General features: G+C 50.0%; 1 protein-coding gene across 4 annotated transcripts in view; it reads left to right on the forward strand.

Moving 5' to 3' along the window:
- The window catches only part of ZC3H7B (zinc finger CCCH-type containing 7B), a 60,876-nt gene that overhangs the window by 21,823 nt on the left and 13,477 nt on the right, over positions 1-25,576 (forward strand). For 2 of the 4 annotated variants that reach the window (XM_075009894.1, XM_075009887.1), the window contains 12 exons: positions 2,644-2,724; positions 4,151-4,210; positions 6,283-6,325; positions 9,252-9,511; positions 9,954-10,299; positions 11,483-11,541; positions 12,360-12,522; positions 12,604-12,765; positions 13,484-13,689; positions 14,750-14,850; positions 15,323-15,504; positions 24,595-24,680. In XM_075009894.1, coding sequence (XP_074865995.1) covers positions 2,644-2,724; positions 4,151-4,210; positions 6,283-6,325; positions 9,252-9,511; positions 9,954-10,299; positions 11,483-11,541; positions 12,360-12,522; positions 12,604-12,765; positions 13,484-13,689; positions 14,750-14,850; positions 15,323-15,504; positions 24,595-24,680 — 1,749 coding nt within the window. The remainder of the gene's footprint in view (positions 1-2,643; positions 2,725-4,150; positions 4,211-6,282; positions 6,326-9,251; positions 9,512-9,953; positions 10,300-11,482; positions 11,542-12,359; positions 12,523-12,603; positions 12,766-13,483; positions 13,690-14,749; positions 14,851-15,322; positions 15,505-24,594; positions 24,681-25,576) is intronic. The other 2 variants (XM_075009904.1, XM_075009910.1) reach the window with 2 other exon arrangements.

A 25,576-nucleotide genomic window follows, 5' to 3' on the forward strand; every position in this document is an offset into this window, starting at 1 on the left:
CAGAAAGAGACCTTTGGTACCAACTAGTCCGGTCTCCTGTGTAACACAGGTCACAGAGCTTCACCCAGGAATTCCCACACAAAGTCTGTAACTTCTTTTTGAGCTGTAGAGTAGCTAAGGGCTTCAGGTGGTTGGGTGAGTGAGTTTGGTACCTGGTTCTGCTATTTGCTGCTGCTGGCTTGTGTGGTTAATATGTATGGATACTATTGATATCACTGTAGCATCATGGAGCAGAGCACTATTGTCCTGGGCCCTGTGCACCTACTTAAAATGATGATTCATCCCCCAGAGAGCTTAAAATCCAAATAATAGTAAATAATACTGTGGGATTTTCTCGGTGGTGCACATCCTTGTAATGTAAAGGAATTTTTAGGGTGTTTGGTATGCTGGCTATTCTTGGCATTGTTTACATAACTCATTAGATTCACTGTACACAACCTGGCAGACGTGGATCTTGAAAGAGACTTAAATGTGGGCAGAATAGGGGTCTTGTGGGTAAGGTCAGGGAGTTGAGAGCAAGTCTAGGGCGTGCTGGAGTTATTGGTGGGATAGACTGATGGGGAAACACAAAGTTTGAGAAAGGAGGATAATTGGGGCACAGTTTCCTAGAGCTTTGAGGGTGGTGATCTGCAGATTTAATATGGGACCATAGCTCATGTGCAGCTGGGTGGAGGAGTCTGAAGACGGAAGAAACAAATGGACTGATGAGTAAAAGAGATGACTTTAGCAGGTATATTACATTCGGACTGAATGGGGCAATGTCTGTGTTTTGGAACTTCAGAGGTGAATGTGCAGCAGTAGTCAAGAGGGGATGTAATGAGGACCCAAAAGGAGGTTTATGCTGAAGGAAATGGGGAAAAAAGGGTGGATCTTGGAGCTGTTAAGGAGGAAGCAGCGCTGGAGTTTGGCTTTGGCTTGAGTGTTTGTGACAACAAAGAGGGAGTTATGACCACCTCCCCTCCACCGTTGGAGGCCTAAGTAATGGTGAAGTGGTGAGCGGTGATGTGGTTGACAGAGATAAGATGGGAAAGTAAAGGCGTTCTGGTTGGAGAGAGAGGTTTGATTTTGACCATACATATTTGACTGATCTTGGTATGTTCAAGAGGAGGTGTCACTGACAGGCAGGGAAGTGGAGCTGGGCAGAAGGAGACAGGCTGGTAAGCAGAATATCTGGCCCGTTGCTCTCCTCACTTTACATTCTGTCTCTGGGCCATGGATGGAGATCTGGGGCACCCCTCTTGGGAGTAGGAGAAGGGAAGAGATGGTCCCACTGAAAGAGAAGCTGAGGGAATGGGCAGAGAGCTAGTAGGAGAACCAGCAGACAGTGGTGTCTTGAAAATCCAGAGAAGATAAGAAGTTAAGAGGGTAGTGGGCAGTGTCAGAGGCAGCTGGTTGAGGGGGACGTTCTGCAGGGCACCGGCCACATGACCCCCACCCAAAGCTTGGGGGAGGGCTGGGACACCTAGTGTTGGGAGCATGTGACTCCTCCTGGGTCCCCCCCAATGTGTCATCCCTTGAGAGTGTCAAAAGTGGCGCAGTGTTGGCAGTCTTGAGATGGGCAAGGAAGAGGTCATGGGAGATGCCTCAGCCCAGGAAGTGCTGAGGGCTGACTGCCCTTAGCCCCACCCCTTCCACTCTTGGCCTCGCCCCTTCCAGGCAGGGAGCAGGTGCCCCCTTCCAGCTGGGCCCACCAGGGTGGGAGGGCAGTAATTGTCTGAATTTATGTGGTTGATTTTGCCATTCCAGGGTGCAGCATCTGTGTGTGGTGTAAGTTGGAAGTTTTTTTAAAGAGAAGAACTGAGAGAGTGAATGCAGCCTGGTTGCGATGGGCTAAGTCGGGAATGAGCGAAGTATGCGGGAGGCGTGAGATTTCACAAGGGGAGCTCAGCACGACGGGCTGCTGGGCTCAGGCTCGTCCATCTCATTACAAATGTTGAGATACGTTACTGTTTCTATGTGTGTGTATTCACATTTACATACCGATTAATAAAGGTTTTACATTTTACAGACTTATTTCCTTACACATGCCTAAAGGTTGGGTTTGTTTGGTTTTTTTTTTTTAAATTCATATGAACAGAACTGAAATTTCCATCGGTTTGGATTACATTCGACGGGTTGGGAGCCCTGCTAATTGCAGGGACAAGAAGCAGGGCCCTATGTAAAATGTTTACTCACCCCTGTGCCAAATCATTAGCAGAGCTCAGTGCAGCAGCAAGGGGAGGTCAAAGGTGACTCTGAACCAGTGTTCCCACCTGGATCCTAGGACCGAGGGTGTGGGGCAGGGCGGGAATGAAGGAGCCGGTAGGGCTGCCCTGCCAAGGAGGATCACTAGCCCTGCATTTGGAGACTCGATGCCTTGTTGGAGAGAGGGTGTCACCTCTCCTTTTCTGCAGCTTTGTGTCTCTGCAAGGCTGAATGCCTGAGGTCTTGAAGCTGCACAGCCTCTTCTGGAACAGAGCATGCCAATTAGCTATTTCTTGTCTGGCATCCCAAAAAGAATGCTAGCATGTAATTCATTCTGTGGCTGTAACTTGCGGTCTGTTTGTGTAACTTGTGGTCTGTTTCTGGTTGGTGATTGTACACACAGGAAGGTAAAACCACATGTTTTAAAATGACAATGTTCTTGAATTCCATTTTCTCCAGGATGAGAGTGTTACACAGCTTGGTCAGGATCTCGCACAGAAGCTGGGTTTAAGGGTTCGGAAAGCATATAAAAGGCCTCAGGTATGACTCTTTCTAGACTGTCTTTTGAAGTCCACCACTGTGTTTTCGTAGAGGCTCTTGATTCTGAACAGCTGCATTCCCATAGGTACAGCCTTCAGCACCTCCTGCTAGTCCGCTCCTGGGGATGCTCCCAGATCTGCCAATCAACCTTCAGTCCTGACCTGCATCACCCCCACAGGCATGTTTCTGGCTTACCAGTCAGAAGCATCTTGGCTTGGTGTACAGTCCCATATATCCTAAACTCAGCAGAATGGTGCCTGGATATTCCAGGAGATAGCTCTAAGGAAAACTCTAGTGCTGCAATCAGTGGATGTGGTGGTTCATTGTGGAGCTTTTTTCTTTCAGTATGAAACAACACCCCAGGATTATGCTAAGGGGCACTGAGCCATTGCCGAGACTATCCTATATGTAAGGCAAAACCACTTCTGGTCACTGATTCTCCTGTGACACATTTCTCAAGAATAGGAATGTTAGACTCAAGGTCCCGGCTGAGTTTCAGCAGAGTGATTGGCCTCCTGTGTCCCTCGCATTCCTCTCTGCAGTTTAATTTAGATTTGTTCAGTTCCCCTCTAACTCTTGGGTAACCTTGCTGTGCAGCGTGAAGCAGCTGGCACATTCCTACTCTGACACAGCTGCATTTCAGTGACAAACAAAGCGATCTGTAGTAGTTGATAAAGAACTTTCGAGTAACTGATGCTATATAAATGGAATTTCTGCATGCTTTGCAATGCTGAATAATAAATGGTGTTGCATTACAGGAAAATCTCCCACTTGCTAGATCTCTAAAAAAGTTATTGTAATTATTGAACCTAGAGAGAGGGGAAAGTTTCCCTAAAATACTTTTCATACTTACACACACCTTCTGCATTTTCCCTTTAACTTTTTACTCCACAGACTTGAGTCTGAACTGTGTCTGTGCAAGCAAAACTTGACTTTTTTTTAATGAATTTAAAATTTATGAGTAGCCTTCTGCTGCAGCTTGCCCTAGCTTCTGTTCTTCATTCCAGTGCTTTAATGCAGTGCACAATTAATTTTTAAATGACCAGATTGAATGTGTCTGTTGCAAATTTCAAGGTGTTCAAATTTCTGATGCAGCATTGTAATGGATATGTGAAGTGGGATGTTGCATTGATGTGCATTTTGCACTGTGGTGATTGGACTGTATCTGAGATTCTCTCATAATCCTGCAAGCAACAGGCTTCTGGGATAATCCCAGGAATTTTGGGATGGTTGGTGTGCACAAAGGAAGGGCAGGAGGTCCTGATTTCTCTCCCTATGGTTTGTAGTTGTAGAGAATGCCTGATAGGGAAGTCTACCAGTGGATATGTACCAGTGGATAGCTGTGGCTGACAAGCAACTATCAGTCACTACCTAATACAGGAGTTCAAAGAGTTTCTGTGTCATGAAATCTCTCTCTTCCTTGCAGCAGGAATTGGAAACTTTCTCTCTACTCAGTAATGGCACATCAGCCAGCTTAGCAAATCAGGTACAGTTCCTGTCTGACATTCTCAATGTCCATACATTATTTTACCCCAGTTTCTATATTTCACACAAATTAATTACATCTTTTAGGAGTGGGAAAAAAAATCAGTGTCTATTGATTTCCCTCCCACCAGCTTTTTCAAGGAACCAGGTCAAGAAAATAATTTTATTTTAAAATATTTCCTTTGTTATGGTGCTGATAACATTTTAAAAGCAGAAACAATTCTTAATCTGATTTTTGCTTTTCACTGTCAAAGCTTATGTTTCACTTACATAGACTGGTTGATTTCACTGTCTGTTCCCCTTTCTGGTAAAATTCATAGTGCTAATATTCAAGATCCAGGAGGTGAAATAGATGAAGGAAGGTATAAGATGAAAGTAGCTTAGAGCAATTCACTGTCCCAAGATAGGCACTGTTCAAATATAGGATGAAAAATAATCAGATCACTGATTTCATTGCAGTTTTAAGCGATTTCATTAAACATTAAATAGTTTTAAAAAAGTATTTGGCAATCCTCATAGCTACTAAATATGGGCCTAGCATTAGGTGACGTTGTCACTTTATAAATGAACCAAAAAAGTACCAGAGAATAATTTGAAGTTTATGTTGATGGGTGACTTATCTTAATATCTGTCTTAGATCATTTCTTGTAGCCACTCATAATCTTTTTCCACTGAAAATTTTCCCTTTAATGGAAAATTAAAACACTGCAAAAACTGAAGTAGTAACTGATAAAGTTGCAAATGCAGAATCTCAAATATTTGCTTTCTGGCATCTGTCAATTTAAACTAAAAGCAGGAAGAAAGAAGTGTTTACACTGTTGGAATATGGGCTCACATTAGACTGGGATGAGCTGTGGTTTTAAATTGAGTTTGGATTTTAGCATAAGAAGTAGGTCCCAAGCCTGTGTTTTTAATTGGAGTGGGGTCACGCGAACGAAGAGGTTTGTGTTAAACTTGTGATGACTATTAAAATACCACTGTTACTTTATTTAAGGTTTGGGCTGAGGGAGTAAAAATTAAAAAAACAAAGCTGGGTACCAGTGGAGTAAATAACTGGTTGAGTTGATTATAAAGAAATGTTTAGTTTAGTAATAGGAGTGAAACAGGGTAAAATAAGATTTGAAAAAAACCTTGAAGAAAGAGTCATTAATCTTCTCTCAGTCAGGGCAGAGAAAAGCACTCTTTTCTGAACTGTTTCATCTGGCCTTAGCCAAGGCCTGGTACCCAGCAGTGATACCCCTTGTACTGCGTAAAGGGCAAGGTTTTGTAAGGGTTCTTTGTCAGAGCTTATCCTTCCCCTCTGGAGTCACGCCAGGATGGCAAGGTGTTTCTCAGGCCGGAACCTGTTTGGCCAAAATACTCAACAGCTCTATAGTTGCTGGAATAGAGAATGTAGGGATATTTACATTTTGGAGCTAGCTAACACCAGGTGGCCTTTGGACTAACGCAGGAATGTTTGTGTGGAAATGGAGTCATGGTAGGCCTTAATACAATTGTTGAGAAAATTATTTCTAGCAGCATCATACATACTTCTGTGAAGTTGTCCATTTTATTCCTTGCTTAGGGCTAACTGTCAGCAGTTGTTTTGGTGAGAACCTTTTCCTGTTTTTAGTTTTGCAGCAAATATGAGTGGTTATTGAATGGAAACGTATGTAAGCAAAGAAAGGCTAGTTGTGTAAGATACGGCTAATCAGATCTCACAATTGGTGGGGTTAGCTGATTGGCTCTGGGAATCAGCAAGGAATATTCTGTCCCCTATGCAATCCCACCTTCAGAATTACTGAGAAGGCTGGGTATGAGAGCGGTTTGTAATTCAGAGGAAAGCAGGTTTTGATCACTGCTGAAGTAAGAGGGTAGGTGGAATAGTGGTCTAATAAGACATTAATGTAATTGGTCCCACACTGAGAGGTATGTGGGGGCGAGAGAGGCAAAAAGTGGGAGAGCGGCGAAGCAGCAGAGATTGCACTGAAGATATTTGGGAGGTGGGATTTGGGGCTGTGAAGCACTAACACCTTTCAAAAGATGTCTTTTATAGCAATGATCTCTTCTTCTCTTCCCCTCACTGCCTGGCAGATGACTTCCAATGGATTGGGCTCCATAGATGATATTGAAACAGGTAAAGTTCTCTCCTTTCTGTTTCGACTGGCAGCAGTAAGGCACTTGCCCAGGTTGGCTGGACTAATAGTTGCTTTGTCTTCATTTGAACATCTTTTGCGTTCCCTGGGTTTGGAGAAGGGAAGAGACCCGCCTAGTGAAGAAGGGGCAAGAGAATGTTTGGAGGTGGAGCATATGTAGGTGCTGTTTTCTGAATTGGTTTCTCTTCCCAAGTTGCATCTCTTCCCAACCTTACATTAATGTGACTGCTGCCCCTGACAGGAGCAGTTTCCTGTCGGGCAGTAACCTAAATCTTGGCTGCTGTCCCTGACAGGAGCATTTTCCCAGTCCCTGGAGTAGCAGGGAGCTGGGAAACAGAGGGCAGCCTGGCTCTGGGCTCCCCTCTGCTTGCAGAGCTAGGAAACTGACCAGGGCAGCAGCCCTGGTCAGTTTCCTGGCTCCAACCAGTAGAGGGGAACCCAAGCCAGGCTGCCCCTGGTTCTCTCCCCTCCGCTAGTTGGAGCCTGGAAACTGACCAAGACTGCTGCCCTGGTCAGTTTCCTGGCTCTGTGAGGGGATATGCTAGTCTAGTTGGTGTTTTGGGTCCTGCAAGTGGTGGGGAGAGGGCTTGATTCCTAGCTCCCTGCCACTCTAGGAGCCAGGAAATGGACCAGCACTTGTGGGCTGGTGAGTTTCCCGGCTCCTGCAAGCTTGGGGAGCCAGGAACCAGGCTGCAGCCTGGTTCCCATCTCCCCTCAACTTGCATGAAAATTTGAGTTACACGGTGGTTGCAAGAATGCGCCCCCTGCATAACTCGAGGGTTTACTGTAATCATATTTTTTGGATAAATGGGGACAAATCAATGTAAATAACAAACAGATGGGGACATAAGTTTTCATCTGTGCTTCTCTAAAGCTGGGTTTGAACAAATGCTGTTCTGCTGTACATTCCCAAACAAAACAACGTCAGTGTTAAGATTGTCAACCCAGAGCCATCAGAGGTGGGGCCTGATGTATTTAGAACCCCAGGAAACGCAGAGTGAAAGTTGCAAGGTTGTTCTCCTTTAGCCAGGGACTAAACCACCTTAACTCTACCCCCACAGAAGTGGCAGCCCCATACCTTCCCTCCTTAACAGAGCATTGCAAACCATGCTCCACAGCACACCAGTTTTTATTTGTTCCTTGCATAAGTGTCTGCAATACTAAGTGTGAAGATTTCACTGCTCTCACTATTGCTGGTCCCCTTTAAAGGGTCCCATTTCCCCCAATCTGTGTGTATGAAATTTGTATGTGGAAATACATTAGCTCTGTGATTAATAACTCTTGACTAATTGACTGTCAAGTGAAATCATAACACCCAGATCTGAGAGGTGATGAGTGTCTCTTATGAGCCTTTAGTGTGTAGCAAAATTGGGCTCTTAATGCAGAGTGAGGAATGGTACCTTCTGCTTTGGTGTTTGTCTGATCAGGAAATAGTATCTGTGCTGTGTAAGAACATAAAACAACCCAATCACTAGTCAGCTGAGATGAAGACGTTCTAGTCTGGGGGTTGCTGATAACATTTGGGGAAGTTCTGTGGCCTGTGTTGTGCAAGAGGTCAAACTAGATGGTCACAATGAACCCTTCTGGCCCTGGAATTTCTGAACGGGGAATTCTTTCCAGTGGCTGGAAAAGGTGGTAGTCTTTTTCTGATTGTTTTTTTCCAGGGCATCGCTCCCGGGGCAGAATGAAGGTAGTTTGGGTGCCTGGTTTGATGCTTACATGTGTAACTCTGCATCTCCTGGGGAGGTCTAACAATTGGACTGTTTCTTTTTAAACTCTAACAGTTTTGAAGGAGAGAGTGTGCTTAGATGACAAATGTGTGCTTGCCACCTTAATGTCACCTTAACAGAGTGGTTGTGTAGTGGGGGAGGGACAACGGAGATGAATTGCCTCATTTTCAAATAGGCCACTGGACCAGAGGGTGAAGGAGGCTGTGGGGGAAGTGGTCTCCCCTTGCTTCCCTTCCCCACACTACTGAGGGAAACCTCAGTAAGGCTTCGTGCCTTAAACATCTGCATGTCTTTTAGAGACATGGAGGGGAGGGGTCCTCCAGAGAGAGGCACCAGTCTGCCAAGGGTGTCTGACCTGCCTTGTAATATTTGCTGGGGACCAGTGTTCCCTGTAAGCTGAGCACTTGGGCTTTCGTGTTGGAGAGATTCAGATGCTTCCCACCTGGTTAGCTGATTGCTCACAGCTGGCAGTGTGTGTTTCTATTGGTGGTGCACATCTAGGCATGCCTTGGTGCACATAACAAAATTTATTCTGCAAACGGATGTCAAAAATTAGAGAGAACATTGTTGGGGACCCGATATTCTGTGTGCTTTTTTGGGGGGGCAGTTTCTCTGGGCTTCCTTATCCTGCTCCCCTCTTCAATCAGGCTGTGTGTGTCCCCTTCCCTTCCCACCTGGGAAAGCTCAGACCTTAGGGAGCCTGAGGGGAAGTGGGTTCTAGTGTGGGTACAGGTGCTCCAAGGAGCAGAGGGCTGGGAGGACAACTGAGTTTTGCTGGAGGAGGCAGTGCAGAAGAAGTAAAAACCACCAGATGACATGTCGAGTAACTGGATTCTGGGCTCATGTAGTCAGGACTCAACCCCCCTGAACTCAAGAGCTGTTTTGCTGTTGATGTCAGTGAGATGTAAGATTTGGAGTGCAGACGTTCCCTGGGCATCACCAGGGTAGGTAAGCTTTGTTTGGCTAGTCGCCTGATGTTCTGCAAGGCCTTTGGGAGGGCTGAGATGAAAACCAAAGGCCAAGAATCCCCAAAACTGGAGCCGCCAGTCTCTGACGTTTCATTTGTTCAGTAGTTAAGATTCAGCTAAATTGTACCTCTTGTGTGCTTTGGCCAAGCTGCGCCAGCTCTCCCGCAGGTGCCGTGTGACTGGTTCTCTGTCCCCCTCACCCATTGCAGATTTCTCCATGGACCTGCAGTGCATCCCTGCTCCCCTTGCCACCTCCATCCCTGTGAGTGAGGACACAGCCCTTTCGCCCTCTGAAATGGATGCAAAGGACCTTCCCACCTCTCTTCCTGGTGCCACACTTCTCCCTTCTCCAGACTGCGTATCCCTGCCCGTGCCCGAGAGTGTGGAGGACTTCACAGATGGGGAGGTTATTGGAGAAGAACTGGACTCTCTCTTGGATTCCCTGGCTGACGGGTCGCAGTACCCTCTAGTAAGAACTCTGGTTGTCTTCTGAATTCACCTTTAAAGCATGTTCTCTCTCTCCTTGCTGTCCCTTGTTCCTCTGGCAGTGTTTGCTCCATCCCTTTCGTCTTCCCATTGCTGGCTTGTCTCTCTAAGGAGCCCATCTCAGCTGTTTGCTTGTTGGATGGCCTGGTGTGAGTGGAATACAGAAATTCAGCTGGAGGGGCTAAGCCCCCTGGAGCAGGAAGATGGCCCCTCTCCCCCTCGCGCACCTGGCTTTTCAGTGTTGGGGGTGGAAATATGGCTGGAGGGTAGAGGCTGGCTTCTTGCTCTGAAGATAAGTGCTGTGCATTCTGGAGTGTGTGATTGTGTGAGCCTCGCTGTTGTCGTGTGTTCTGTCCATCCACCCAGCCTCCTCTGGTCCTTTCCCTAACACCATTTTACGACCCTTTTCCTCCCAACTCCCGAAGTCTCTAGTTCAGGGGACCATTCCCACCAACTTGCCTACTGAGATGCCCCAGCTGATTCCTGTGTTTCCGGGTGGAACACCGCTGCTGCCCCCTGTGGTGACAGCCAACATCCCCATCTCCACCCCACTGCCGCCTGCGTCCTTCGGCCTGGTGATGGATCCCACCAAGCAGCTCTGCTCCTCATCTGTCCTGGATGCCTTTGAGCCGGCAGGGGGCAGCGGTAGCTCTCCCTTGGATTCGCTGGATTCGCTGGACCTGATCCCGTACACAGAGCCACGGCTCGATGCCCTGGATGCCTTTAGGACTAGGAGGGGCTCACTGGATGCCCTGGATTCCTTTGCTGTGGGTAGGTGCAGGACATGGAAGAATGGGGGTCGCAGGTGTTTGTGCTTCCCTGGCAGTGAAAGGCGGAGGTGGAAAAAGTACCCAAAAAATTACTTGAGTAAAAGTGCTGCTGCTTTTGGGGCAGGGGGACGTACTAAAGTCCAAGTTACCGATGTCCCTCTGGAAAACTACTTGAGGAAAAAGTGCACACACACATCACATCTAGATTGTACTCGGGTATCCAGAAGTGAATGCAGCTGCACTTCTACTCAAGTAGCTTTTTGGGTACTTCTCCCACTTCTGGTGACAGCGCCCCTTGAACACTGCATTTAGCTCTGGGCATCTCCACGGCAGGTGTCTGTCAGTGCCAGAGAAGGGAGCCACCAGTAATGGGGACTCCAGAGACCTGGTCGAGGTGGAGAAAAGATTAAAAAATCTAAATACCAGCACAGCTTGTCTGAGCAGCAGTGGGGGACGGTGTGGGGTAGGGCTGCTGGTTACAAGCGCCGTCCAGGTGTGTATACCCAGGAGGAAGAGCTTTCAGGGTTACCTCAGAGGAGGTGACTAGAGTGATGAGGGGCCATTCAGACCTGATGCTAAAGAAAGGTGCCCGAGACTGAGATCTCCTGGCATGTGAGTAGTCCACCAAGGGAAGAGGTAGGCGCCCTCTAACTCAGAGGCCTTTAAAACAGACTTTGGCAACGTCTTGGGAAATCGACTGTAGGGCCGGATGTCGCATGGGTGGGGTGGGCTAGATGGTTTAGTCAGTCTTTCCCGCCTGTGATCTCTGTGAACAGTGAGTGCCCTAGTCAAGTTCTGTGGAGCCGGGCTGTGGAGGGAGAGCGGGTGCAGAGCTTTGTGTCCCCTTGGGGGACTGTGCAAGCAGGGGGGCATTGCAGCAGACTGAACGCTGGCAGGTCACAAGTGGGGAAAGGATTGCTTTGTGAGGACTGTGCCGGAGCTTAGGCTCCCATCTGTGCTGGGTCCCTCCAGGCTCTGGCAGATTGTGAAATGCCCCCGCCAGGCAGCTGGCAGTGGGGTTCTGGTGCCTTCAGGGGTTCCGGAAAAGGGGCGGGTGTTGCAGCGATTTTCAGGAAGATGAACAGAATTACAGTCCTGTCGAGCAAGCAGAAATCTGTGTCCTGGGGACCAGAGCAGCTTCCCGAAGTGTGATATTTGTGTTGGGATTTTCTTCCTCTCTCCAGAAGAAGCTGGTCCTCAGGAACTGCGGCACACTTCTGGCAGCCAGAAACCATCTCCGGCGGTGAGTGAGCTGCTACCGCAGACAGCTGTACCAAGGTGCCCATGTGCCAAGGGAGTGGAGAGGGCAAGAGGCTCTTCTCACACTCTGGGGCCTTTATTAATGAGTTCCAAAATCAGATGGCTTCAGTTGCTCTGGGTTGTGTGCATGATCTCCTTCCCATTCATCCCTGAAGGGTGGCTGGGCTGTACGGAGACCTTTCTCCATGTGGTAGCACAGTACTTTCTCTGGCTGCCTTTGTCCCCTCCCCCACCACATTGCTGGAGAGTAAGTGGACTCAAATACTTCCCTTTGGTCTCCACCGTGCATGGATTGAGCGTTGGTCTCCAAAGTTGGGCTGAGGCATGTCTGCTCTGGAGCTCTGGTGGTCTGCCTCCCTCTAGACTAGACTATTGAGTGGGGCTGAGGCATCACTGAACTTGTGCCGTTCTGTTCTCATTCTGCCTGAAGCCTCACTTGGCAGCATTCCTTCTTGTGGTCCAAGTGCTGCCAAATGCATAGCTCGCTGTGCTGGGAGGTGAGGAGAGGAGCCCTTTCTCCAAGGGTGGTGTGAGAGAGCTGTTGTTCCCTGAGTTGCTGGCCTGTCCATGGGGCAGGAATAGTCCTTCTCTAATGCACATAAATTGCCCAGGGACTGTCTCTGAAAACAAAGCTTTGTTGTTCCCGTTTCTATCCGCTGGTGGCGACAGGCGTCTGGCTGAGGCACAAGCTTGGTTGTGTGTTTGGAGAGAGGAAAGAAGGGGCCCAGCCTTAGTGTGGGGGCCTTTTTCTGTCCATGGGCTGTGAAGTTTAGAAGAGGGATGGGTGCGTCTGTCTTTCAGGTCAGCCTCAGTGGGGTGAGCCACCCAACCACACCCAAGGGGGCACAGCTTCTGCCGTCTCAGCCAGAGGGGGTGATGCCCAACACAGCCCTGCTCGTGAAGAACCCCCTGGCATCCACTCACATCTTCAAACAGGCCTGCCAGCTCTGCTACCCCAAAACAGGTGACGTGGTTGTGACACCCACAGCACTTTGTGTGCTTCGGGATTGGATTTCTCCCACTGATCGGCCCTCCTTTCCTACAGGCCCCAAGGCTGGTGACTACACTTACCGGGAAGGCCTGGAGCACAAATGCAAGCGGGACATATTGTTGGGGAGGCTGCGCAACTCTGAAGACAAGACCTGGAAGAGGATCCGGCCGCGTCCCACCAAAACCAACTTTGTGGGCTCCTATTACCTGTGCAAAGGTGAGCCGGAAGGGCCAGAGCTGCTGCTGGCAGGGAGGGAGCTGTGAGGCCTATGCCGATGGAGATGGCAGGGGAGCTTTCGGCAGGGGAGCTTTCAGCGGGGATTACATGCTCCTTCTGGAGCCTCCTTGCACCTTTGCGAGACAATCCCTGGGTTTCCGGGGTTGGGGTGAGAGCAGGGTGCAAACGAAAGACGGATGAACCCGTAACACACCATAGAAAAGGTGAGCTTCGCACCATGGAGGGGCACCTGGTTCTACCTCTCTGGATATAGGACGGCTTGGAAAGAGTGAGGCCAACTGGTCATTGGAGATTTCACAGCATGGTGGGAATGGCAAGACTGCAGCCTGCTTCTCTCAGAGTAGCCAGGTTTATGTGCTTCGCTGAGGTGGATAGCCCGACTCCCAGTAGGACTGATGTTGTACATGCTGGGACTAGCCAGAATTCTCCCCGCTCAGGAGCACGGGGGCTTTCCAAAGAAGTTCCCCATCTTAGGCCTGACCCTGCTCAGTGTATGGGATGTAACCAGCCTAGTCTCTGAGGTGGTGTAACGATAGAGTGTCTAACACGGGTCAGAAGCTCTGTCTTAACCCTTCGGTTTCCTGCTTATTATAGCTCGTTGTGAGGTATGAAGACCCAGGTGAGGCAACGAGGGTGAGCTCAGTTTCTAACCTGCTCCGCCTCTGTGCGGGGTGATCTGCTCTTTGTTGCTTTGTAGATATGATTAACAAGCAGGACTGTAAGTACGGGGATAACTGCACCTTCGCGTACCACCAGGAGGAGATCGACGTGTGGACAGAGGAAAGGAAGGGAACCCTCAATCGTGACCTCCTCTTTGACCCACTGGGAGGGATCAAGCGGGGCAACTTGACTATTGCTAAGCTTCTGAAGGAACACCAGGGCATCTTCACTTTCCTCTGTGAGGTACAGGGAGGAAGGGAAACGGGGGAGTGCTGTTTCCTTTGGAAATGAGCTGAAATAGGCACAATCCTCACACGTTCTGTATTGTTGCAGATTAAGTGTCCTTGTTAGTGCTGCAAACCCAGAACATAACTCTAATGAAAGGGCATGAAAGAGGCAGGCTCCAGTCCACTGCATCCCACGCTCAGATCGGTTGTCAGCATGCAGCCAGGCCATTGGGCCATCCTTGCCAGCATCCTGCCTTCAGAAGCAGCCTATCCCTCTTGTTTTGGAGGCAGGTGACAAAACTGAACCATCCTTGATGTACCTGAGCAATTGTGCGATGCCATAAGTGTGGGAGGGAGGTAACTCCTACCTGTCCCACCTGCAGGTGGTCAGCTCACATTCTGAGCACGTAATTTGACTACCTGGGCTTTTATAGCTAGCAAATTTATTTAATAATCAGAATTTTGGCCTGGCTGCTTGAAAAAAAAATAACCCTGCCGTGAGCAAAACCCCTGGTTCAAGCAAATTTGTGTCACTTTGTTCAGATAAGGCCAGAAGGGACCATTGTGATAATTTATTCTGGCCTCCTGTACCATGCAGGCTGTTTTGAAGCCAGTAGAGCTACCTTGGTTTATGTAACTGAGGAGCTGTCCCTCCTTGTCCTGACCTCTTGAAGCTGCGAGGTCCACAGGGTGATGTTGTAAAGGAAAGTGATTTTGCTTTGGACTTACTGTTCTTTCATTTCCCATCTCACTGCCCCTTGCTGTGGTGTAGCTGGCTGAAAAGAACAGAGTTGACCAAGTTGAAATATTTCCAGCTGCGATGAAGGAAGTGTTGGAATGTTCAAAAAGGCCAAAACTTTTGTTATGAAATTTTTGTAAAATGTGTTTTTTGGTTTCCAAGCAGCTCTGTGGTGATGTTCCCACCAAGCCTGTTCTCATTTTGAACCTCTTGAATAAATTTCCTATGGCCCTTCTCTTGTCCAAGTGAAATCCCCCCCATTGGGGTGAGCTCTCTGTCAGCAGCTCTGCCTTCTGCTCACCAAGATTTCCTAGGGTGCTGTTTCTCCTCTTCTCAGATCTGCTTTGACAGCAAACCCCGGATAATCAGCAAAGGCACTAAGGACTGTCCATCTGTCTGCTCCAACCTGGCTGACAAACACAGCTTCTACGACAACAAGTGAGTGAGCTGGCCCATGCCTGCTGGAGTGATTTGGGTTGGTGCCCCACAAGCTAACTCAAGTCACTTGCCGATTTCGTCCCTTCCCACCCAGCACAAGGTTCGATATGTTGCCATGCATGTCTGACACGGGGTGCCAAAGGATTTAGAGCACGATCACACCCCAGTGGTGTCAATGGAAAGACAGTAGTTAACTCCAGCGAGCTTGGATCTGGCTTATGCTGCATAGGGGTCCAGAGGTCAGATATTTGAAACAAGGTAGTGGAAGGTGTCTGTGTGAGGTGTTCTAGGTTTGGGGATGAGGCATGACCCAGAATTTAGATCCGCCCATGCGAATGGCTGCTTGTGCTACTGTCACATTACTGGGATCAGCTTTAATGCCCACCCATGCCATAGAATGGTAGGAGGAGGGGAGAAGAGTCAGTCCATTGATCCCTTTTGTTTCTCTGGCTGGGCTGTTTCCCCCACGCAGGTGTTTGGTTCATATCGTGCGTTCCACCTCCTTGAAATACTCTAAGATTCGCCAGTTCCAGGAGCACTTCCAGTTCGACGTGTGCCGGCACGAGGTGCGCTATGGCTGCTTGCGTGAGGACAGCTGCCACTTTGCTCACAGCTTCATCGAGCTCAAGGTCTGGCTGCTGCAGCAGTACTCTGGTAAGCACGCCGCTGGGTGTGGAGGGAAGAGAAGGAGGGAGCATATGCTTGTGCCTTCTCCAGCCCAGCTTGTGAGTCACTGGGGACAGAGAGAGGCCTGGCTGGGGTGACTGGCAGAGTTCAGGAAACTGTTTGTTCTCTCTCTCTCAAACATACCCTTCTTCCCTCCCTCGCTCTGCTTGTGGGCAGTAGAGGCAGGACCGTGAACTGCTCTGCTGGGAGGTCGGCCCTTCCAATGCGAGTGCCAGGTTCGTCTGTCCAAAGGCAGTGCTGAGAATGATAGCCCAGTGAGCCATTACCTCAGGCCCGCATGTGTCGGGGGAAATGGTCGTTAGAAGCTGAGTGATAGAACATTGAGGCTTGGCAAGGACAAGCCAGGGCAGCAGCTCAGGAAGGAAGGCAAAGTGGGCCCCTCTGGTGTTTCATTGCTTTGAGCACAGTCACGAAATAGTGGTAACCAAGAGGATTTCATTGAACTTTCAAAAACCCTTTGATAAAGCCACTCCCAAGAGTTTGTTATGGAAACAAAGTCCTTGGCAATAGGCTGGCCGCTGTCTCACAAAGTGCAGGCTTCAATTCAGGTCACTTACGTAACGGCACTGAGAGCTCTTCAGTCTGACTTTTCTTTCCCCTCCAAGTGCTTCGTCTGATTCTCTGACTCACTGCGCGCTGAGCAGGGAGATTCACTGACCTATCCTGGAGCAGGGGAGACCGGCTCATTTTCCTACCTTGTCAGAGTTGATACAGAGCCCAGCGGTGTGCTTGGAGGAGTTCAGCACACGTCTGGGCAGGCAAAGGCCATTGAGGCAGGCTCCTAAAGCTTTGGCAATTCCAGTTGGTGCCCATCCAGCAGGGAAAGCAAAGAAATGTCTGCCTGTCTCTCTAGGGGCTGGTATGGCCTGTAGCACTGACATGCTCTGTAGTATTTAAGCACCTCCCAAGTGTTTAAAAAGAGAATGAAGACTATAATCTCCCTCCTCCTCCCCAGTCTGGATGCGAGGGTGTGCGGAGATGCCATGGGTGTTACATTTAGCTGCATGGGGGACATGCTCCCTGCTCGTTCCTGGCTCTTTGCAAGAGTGAGGGTCGTTATGTCGGGACAGCCCCTGGGAAAGCTTTTTGTTTCCAGCTCACTTAAGAGCCTGCCCTCCATGGCTGAGGTGTAGCTGCCACAGAAGTTTCTTGAGGCCTATGGCCAATTCCATGGAGAGCTTTGACCAGCAGGGCAGAGAACTTGAACTGGGCTCCATTCACTAGTGAGCCAAGGTAAAGGTGGTGTACTGGAGGCGACGTGTTCCCAGTGACCTGTGTTTTGGAGCCGCTTGAGCTTTCTCGTGGGGTATGGTTTTGTCCCTCAGGCTGGGGAGTTGCATTAGTCATGTCTGGAGGATACACATGCCTAGGTCACCACAGGCAGATGGGTGCAGTCATCTGGTGAGTAGCAGATGGCAGTGGGCATTCTTTTGCCACTCAGCTGCACTTTGGGTTTCTTGCACTCCTCAGGCAGTTGCCCTCCATAGTGGGGATGGTACATATGAGGGTGAAATAGGTGACCATGTCAAAACGTAAATATTCAGTGTTAAGTATCCACCTTCGTGTCCTATGGAGGTGCCGGGGCGTGCCCTGCCTCTCAGAGCCGTTGTTGTAGGCTGCCTGCAGGCGTACGAGACAGTACGCTTTGCGTTTGAAGGTTTTTTTATACAATCACAGGGTCTAGCAATGTACTTTTTAAAAAAGATTTTTGCACAGGATCCTCTAGGAAGAGGTTGATTTTTGCCCTAAATTCTGGAATTGGGGAACGTGTGAGGGCCTGGATAAGCAGACCCAGACTAACATTATGTGGTCTTTTCTGGGCTATAACGCCGCATTGGATCAACAAGGAGGTAACAAGCACAATACTGCTGTTCTAGGAGTCTTTCAGCACCACACAGGGCAGCTGCTGCTGCTGCTCCAGAGGCATTTCTGGGTGTGTTTGAATAATTAAAATGCCTGCCTGATGCTTTGGACTTCTTCAGTGCCCTATACAGACTTAAACAAAATGAATAACCCAGCATGCCTGGAAAGCAGCCAGGCTATATTCTTTCACAGATGGGGAAACCGAGGCATGGAATGCTCTGACTTGTCCAGGGCTACATAGCAGGTCACTGGCAGAGCCTGAGTAAGAAGTATAGTTTTCCTGGCTTCCGAGCTTCTAGCTTACACAGGTGCTCAGAGCCAAGAAAGTGTCCATGTGGTACCCTGGAATAACAGAGGTAACATAGGAGCTTTGAGTGAGTGTAATATATACAGGTTTACTGACACGCCGCATCTCTACATCAGTGGGGCTTTATTAAAGTAGTTCTCTGGTGGTTTTGGTTTCAGTGCTCTGAAAGGTGGTCAGACATGTTACACATGCTTCATGAGCCATCTCTAAATTACACAGCAACAAGCTAATTAGGCTTGGTAGTAGCCCAGGTAGTTAAAGACATCTTGCCACATACGGCTCCACTGACTTCATGTTTGTTTGCCTGCTAGAAAATTAACAAGTTCTCAGTATTTGGTGCTCTGAGAATCTTAATGCTGGTTGGTTGTCCCTGCACTGGTGGAGTTGGCAAAGGTTCTGGTTCAGATCCTTGAACCCATCAAGGAGATAATCCCTGAGATAAAATGTAACCAAGGCAACGTTTCTGTACAAATGTTTTTCTTACCACCATCAACAGCATCATAAGAGGATGTTCTTCTTCGAGTGGTCCCCGTGGGTGCTCCACAGTAGGTGTTGGGCTCGCCCTGGCGCCGCAGATCGGAAATCTTTAGCAGTCTCCGTCGGGTCACTCATGTGCCGATGCGCACTGGGCCTTCAAGCGCCTTCGGTCACATGCGCGATCCGGTCCCCGCCAGTTCCTTCTCAACCGCCAATGGCTGCAGATGGATTCCACTCCGGCTCCAAAGCCTGAGAAAGATAAAACTCTCTCTTAATTTTGTTTATCTTGTTAATAGTTATTACTTTGATAGCTTTAGTTAGCATTGTTAAAGTTGTTTTCCGTTAAGTGTAGTTATAGTAATAAAAAAAAAAAAAAATGAGGGAGAAAGAGAAGAACGGAGGCGGCCGCCTTAAGTGGTCTGCTATCCTAAAAGCCGCGAACGTTGTCTTTTTCCAGGACTGATTAGCTGTTAAGTGCCCCATTAACATTCAAAGACTAAACGCCTGGGCCAAGATGTCCTTGCTGGGGTTTAAGAAATGTGCATCATGTCGCGAGGCCATGCCTGCCTCAGATGGGCGTAGCGAGTGCATTTGTTGCCTCGGGGAGACCCATGTTCCACAAAAGTGTCCTCACTGTTCTAAGCTTACAGCCAGAGCCAGAAAGGACAGGGAGGTGAGGCTGAAAATGATTTTATTTGATAAGGCCCTCCAACCTGAACCATCGGAGAAGCCCCATAAGGAGGGGCCCTCAGGGTCGCACAAGAGGAAGGCGGCTTCCATAACCACCTCTGTACACAAGAAAAGGAAGCTTTCTCCAGCTCGATCCTCGCCGGTAACACCTGCGAGCAGGACGAGCGGAGTACAGGCCTCTGACCCGCGGGCTGCTCAAAGCGGGATGACCGTAGCGCGCACAGCTGTGCTGGAGCTTCCGACCATTAAGCAGTCGGCACCGGAGGCGCCGGCAGCGGCGGCACTAACTTCCACGGCACCAACCCCTGGGGCACTGACAGCACCAGAGCAGGGGTGCTCGGCACGGGACCCAACGGTGCTGGAGGAAGCTATCCGCGTGGCGCCGTGCACAGAGGCACCGAGCGCGGCACCCACAACAGCGCCGAGGTCCCTGGCACGGCAGGGGGCGGTGCCTGCTTCACAGGGAGGGGGGAAGCAAAGGCTAAAACACAGCACCGCAGCCCATCCCCGGAGGCCACCATGTTGCCGTTATCGCCTAGCTCGCCCCCAGAAATACATCGGGCAGCAACTCCGATGGCCTGCTTCAGACCTCCATCCCCGTTCCTGCAACCACCATCCCCCTGTCTCAGAGAACCTTCGCCAATCTGCTGTAGGGACCCCTATGAATACTATCACAGAGCATCCCCACCGCTATCAGCGTCATCACGGAGGTCACGCTCGGCTAGACCCCATGCGTATGTTTTCTGATCATGGTCTAGATCCCCATCACCGTCCCTTGCCCCTGCTGTTATGGCCGTCCCTACCATACCAAACACCAGCACAGGGGGTCCAGGTTCAGGGGTGGATCCCCACCCACACCTTGCCAACACCCCTTCACACAGTCTCACCCCGTGAGAAGGACACAGCCTCCCCAGGCGGATGTTGGTCCACAGGCCCTGGACCTCCCCTCTGAATCCTCAAAAGGGCAAGTATATGAACAAATCCAGGAATCGGAGGAATTAGGGGAGGTGTATCATAGCGACGCCTCTTCATCCTCCCCAGATGAGGGGACTGTCCCTGGGAATATTTCCCCCCCGGACGACCTTAGGCAGTTCCAAGAACTATTCAAGAGGGTAGCACGAACACAGGACATTCACATAGCGGAGGTGCAGGAGAAACATCATAAACTCCTGAACAATTTAAGACCCCCGGCTTCATCTAAGATCGATATCCCACTAGATGAAGCTATTATGGAATCAGCCACCAACATATGGCAGACTCCAGCCTCCACCCCTCCCACAAACAAGAGGGCGGATAAGAAATACTTTGTTCCAGCCAAGGGCATGGAATTCCTGTTCACCCACCCCCAACCAAATTCCCTGGTAGTCGAATCATCACAGCAGAGATCCAAGACACCCCAGTATAAATCAGGAGGATCAGAAAAAGATGCAAGGAAATTAGAGACGTTCGGTAGGAAAGTCTGTTCCTCCTCTACCTTACTGCTTAGAATGGCAAACTATGCAGCACACCTGTCAAACCACAACTTTGACAATTATGCCAGACTTGCTTCTCTCATGGATTTCCTTCCAGAGGATAAGAAACCGGTGCTAAAAGCGATCGTCAAAGAGGGCTACGCGGCCTCGCGAAGAGGAGTCCAGATTGCCCTGGACGTGGCAGACACGGCAGCACGCTCCACAGCCACAGCAGTGGTAATGCGTAGGGAATCGTGGCTCCAGACGTCCGGCATTCCCAGAGATCTGCAAACAAAAATCGTAGACCTTCCATTTGATAAACAGACGTTATTCGCAGATTCAACTGACTTGGTCCTACACTCCAGCAAGGACTCAAGAATCACGCTTAGGACCCTGGGTATATATACCCCTGCGTACAGGAGGAAGAAGTTTTACCCCCAGCAAAGGTGCTACGCTTATCAACCTCAGCGTACACAATACCAACAGAGTTATGACCAAGGGCGCCACCACCAGCAGCAACAGTATAGGGCCCCCAGACAACGCCCCCAGCAAGGTCGCGCACCCTCGGGGCAAGCCTTGAGACAGCAAGTTTGATGGGTATGTCGAGGACTGCAATATCAACACCATCCCTCAATGCCAATCCCAACACATGTTCCACCATCGGCTCAAACTGTTCTACTCTCAATGGCAAAACATCACCACAGACAAATGGGTACTGGAGATTATAGCCACGGGATACACGATCCCCTTCCAATCACTACCCCCACCAAAACCACCCACCCAGTCCTTCTTCAAGGACCCCTCCCACGAGACAAGGTTAAAACAGGAGGTGGACCATCTCATGTTCATAGGGGCGGTGGAGAGAGTTCTGGAACAATTCTGAGGGAAAGGGTTCTACTCCCGGTACTTCCTAACAGAGAAGAAGACGGGGGGCTGGAGACCAATCCTGGACCTACATGCCGTCAACCAGCATCTGTGCAAACAGCGTTTCAGGATGACTACAATTGCCTCCATACTTATGGCATTGGACGATGGAGACTGGTTTGCAGCCCTCGACTTGCAGGACGCGTATTTTCATATAACTATTCACCCGGCAGACAGATGTTTCCTCCACTTCACAGTAGGCAGGGAGCACTTCCAATACAGAGTTCTTCCGTTTGGTCTCTCTTCAGCACCCAGAGTGTTCACCAAAACACTGGCGGTAATATCAGCTTACCTACACAGACAGGGTGCGTTCATTTTTCCATACCAGGACGACTGCCTACTGAAAGGGGCCTCAAAGGCAGATGTCCTATGCATGATACACATCACTACAAACACAATCGCCTCGTTGGGTCTAGTTATCAACCTCTCGAAATCAAAGACCGAGCCTACACAGAATATAGAGTTCATAGGGGCACGCATAGACTCTACTACGTCAAGAGTATACCTGCCCGAGGCCCGTTTCCACACTGTCAAATCCCTGGTACAAGTGATGACGTACAGCCCCACAGTGCCAATCCTAACATGTCTACAACTGTTGGGGCACATGGCGACCACCACGTTTGTGGTACAGAATGCCAGGCTGCATATGCAGGGCCTGCAGCATTGGCTGGCGAGCGTTTACAAACCAATAGTCCATACCATCCACGAGGCAGTATTGCCCACAGCAAAGGTGCGCAGGTCTCTGGCATGGTGGACAGACCCCAAAAACTTACTAGTGGGGGTGCCCTTCCACCAGCCACAAATCGCAATTTTTCTTATGACAGACGCATCCCACATAGGATGGGGAGCGCATATCGGCAACAAAGTAACTCAGGGGCTATGGTCCCCCGTGGAAAGGACATTGCACATAAACATACTAGAACTCAGAGCAGTGTTCAACGCGTGCAGACGTTTTCGGAAATACCTGCATGGCAAAGTAGTCGGGATAAATACCGACACCACCACCACCATGTTTTATATCAACCGACAAAGAGGGGCCAGATCCCTTGCGCTATGCGCGGAGGCAGTCTGGTTGTGGAACTGGTGCATTGCCAACGATATAACGCTGAAAGCCTCACACCTACCCGGTGTCCACAACATGAAGGCGGACCAGCTAAGCAGGCGATTTGTGCTCACGCACGAGTGGCAGATCCGTGCCGATCTGCTGCAACAAGTTTTTCACAAATGGGGGGTTCCCCAAATTGATCTGTTTGCCACCTACAACAACAAACAATGCTCTCAGTACTGCTCAGAGCGGGCATGGGAAGGGATCGATGGGGGACGCCTTCACGGTGCCATGGAAGGGCCCTCTACTCTATGCGTTCCCTCCCACGTCACTCATTCACAAGGTTCTAGAGAAAGCCAAAAGAGAGAGAGCACGCATAATACTAATAGTCCCAACCTGGGACCGACAGCAATGGTTTCCTCTACTTCTGTGCATGTCATGCCGCCTGCCGCTCCCCCTACCGATAGTGCCGGACCTTCTCACGCAGGCTTAGGGGTCCATAGTGCACCCACACCCTCAAAGACTCCGCCTACAGGCGTGGCTAATCCATGGCTCAGCGCCTGAGAGAGCATATGTTCGGAGGGAGTGAAATGCGTCTTGGAGTCCAGTCGAAGGATTTCCACCAGAAGGACTTACGTGCTAAAGTGGAAACGATTCATCTCCTGGTGCTCTTCCAAGCAGTTGGCCCCTCAGGGTGTCCCTTTAACTGCAATTATAGACTACCTGCTGGAGCTAAAACAAGATGGACTCTTCCTGTCTTCTCTAAAGGTCCATCTTGCAGCTATATCAGCGTTTCAACATAAAGAGGAAGGACCAACCATATTCGCCCATCCTATGGTCACACGGTTCTTAAAGGGGCTGGTAAACCTGTACCTCCCTCGGAAACTGCTATCGCTGTCATGGAATTTGGACTTGGTCCTCCACACGCTGTCGGGACCACCCTTTGAACCATTGGCCACGGTACCCCTCCGGCTACTTACCCTGAAAACAACCTTCCTTCTTGCCATCACATCAGCCCGCAGGGTGAGTGAACTCGCAGCAATAATGGCAACGCCACCCTGCACAGTATTCTCAAAAGAAGCGGTGGTCTTACGATTATACCCGGCTTTCCTTCCAAAGGTTTCCTCAGAGTTCCACATTAATGAACCAATAGTATTACCCTAATTTTATCCTAAGCTTCACAACTCCAGCACAGAGGTGCGGCTGCACCTACTAGACGTAAGGAGGGCATTGGCTTTCTACATAGACAGAACTAAGCCCTTCCGGAAAACGGACAGACTCCTGGTGTCTCTCGCACCCAGGTCGAAAGGGGAAGGCCTATCCTCACAAAGAGTTTCAAATCACATCGTATCCTGCTGTGCTATGAGCTCAGTAAGACCCCTCTGCTAGTTCCGCCCAGGGCTCACTCCACCAGAGCGATGGCAACGTCGACGGCCTTCTTCAAAGGCATCGCGCTAAAAGACATCTGCAGAGCGGTGACTTGGTCATCTTACAACACCTTTGCCAAGCATTATGCCATGCACCGGGTGCTCGATGAGGATACACGCCTATCAACAGCAGTCCTGTCAAGGGCAAGCTGCACATAAGCGGACACCCACCTCCTTAATTGGGGTCACTGCTGGGTAGTCACCTACTGTGGAGCTCCCATGGGGACCACTTGAAGAAGAAAGAGAAGTTACTCACCTGTGTAGTAACGATGGTTCTTCGAGATGTGTCCCCGTGGGTGCTCCAATACCCGCCCATCCTCCCCGCTTCGGAGCTCTGTTTTCGTGTTTTTCAGAAGCATCCAGGGCGGTTGGTCAAGGAACTGGCGGGGACCGGATCGCGCATGTGACCGAAGGCGCGCGAAGGGCCGGTGAGCATCGGCGCATGCGCGACCCGACGGAGACTTCTAAAGATTTCTGATCTGCGGCGCCATGGCGAGCCCAACACCTACTGTGGAGCACCCACGGGGACACATCTCGAAGAACCATCGTTACTACACAGGTGAGTAACTTCTCTTTTTCTCTCCTCTTGGTGTTGACTTTCATGGGTAAGAGAGCAAGTGTGTGTGGAGGAAATCTGAACTTGCTGGGTCTGTTCTGTTGGTAAGTAAAAGGCTTGGGTCTTCAGGGGTGTGACTCCATCACCTTTTTAGCCTGTAAGACCCATGTGAAGCAGGCATGAGGTGGGGTCTTGGACCAGAAGTGGGAAAGGAGTCCTACCACGCTCCCTCTCCTCCTCAGTGCCTTTGATTTGGGTGCGTGGTCAGCGGACTGGTGTGGGGATAGTCAGTTGTGTCTCTGCTTTGTCGCCCTCAGGGATGACCCATGAAGACATTGTCCAGGAGTCTAAAAAGTACTGGCAGATGATGGAGGCGCACACCAACAAAGCTACCAGCAGCACGGTATGAAGCTACGAGGGCCTGGGACTGGTTTTTGTCTCTTGAGCTGCTGTTTGTGACTGTTCTGGCCAACTCTGTCTCCACCTTCCAACCCCCCATTGGTGCTCCCCACCAATCAGAGATAAGATATGGCACCGCTGGGGCCCCTCTGCCTCCAGTGCCCCATAGCGAACAGGGTGGGGTGAACGCTTGACGTCAGGCGGGATCTGAGGTACTCACCAGGGAAGGATGAAGCCCTGCTGTTGCCACGCCCCCGTGCCTATGGCGCTCTGCATGGCCATGGAGGTGACGGGACAGCTTTGGTGCTCGCTCGCTCAAGGCTGTACTTCTGGGGAGGGTGCCCTTCCCCCTCAGGTGGGTGCAGGGGGAGAAGCAAGGAGAACAATGGCTGGGTGATGCTGTTTGGTGTTTTTGCAGGGAAGCAGAGGTGCCCTGTAAGTGTAGGTAGTGGGGGGCACAACTGAAAGGTTCTGTGGGGGCATGTGACCACACCCTGTGTTGCCTTTGCCTCCGTCCCCTGGCATATGTTGTCTATATGCATATCAACCTCCTCCTCCTGCTCTCTGCACTGTGGCCTGCCAGCCACATCCAGAGCTTGCAGGCATTCCTCCCTGCCTGAACTGCCCTCAATCACAGGGGAGAAAGGTACACAAAAAGATACTTGAGTGAAAATGCAGCTGCTTTCACTTCTGGGTGCTTGAATACACGCAAGATGTGATGCGTGTACTTTTACTCAGGTAGTTTTTGGGGAGGTGTTGGTGATTTGTACTTAAGTACATGTGCCCGCCCCAGCTGTACTTGTACTCAAGTAACCTTTTTCCACCTCTGCCCTCAGCTGAATTAGCAAGTGTCTCAAATTAAGACCAACAAGGGACAACATAGCTGGGATGCCCAGTCTG

The sequence above is a fragment of the Carettochelys insculpta genome, chromosome 1, assembly GCF_033958435.1.
Source record: "Carettochelys insculpta isolate YL-2023 chromosome 1, ASM3395843v1, whole genome shotgun sequence".
Classification (NCBI taxonomy): Eukaryota; Metazoa; Chordata; order Testudines; family Carettochelyidae; genus Carettochelys; species Carettochelys insculpta.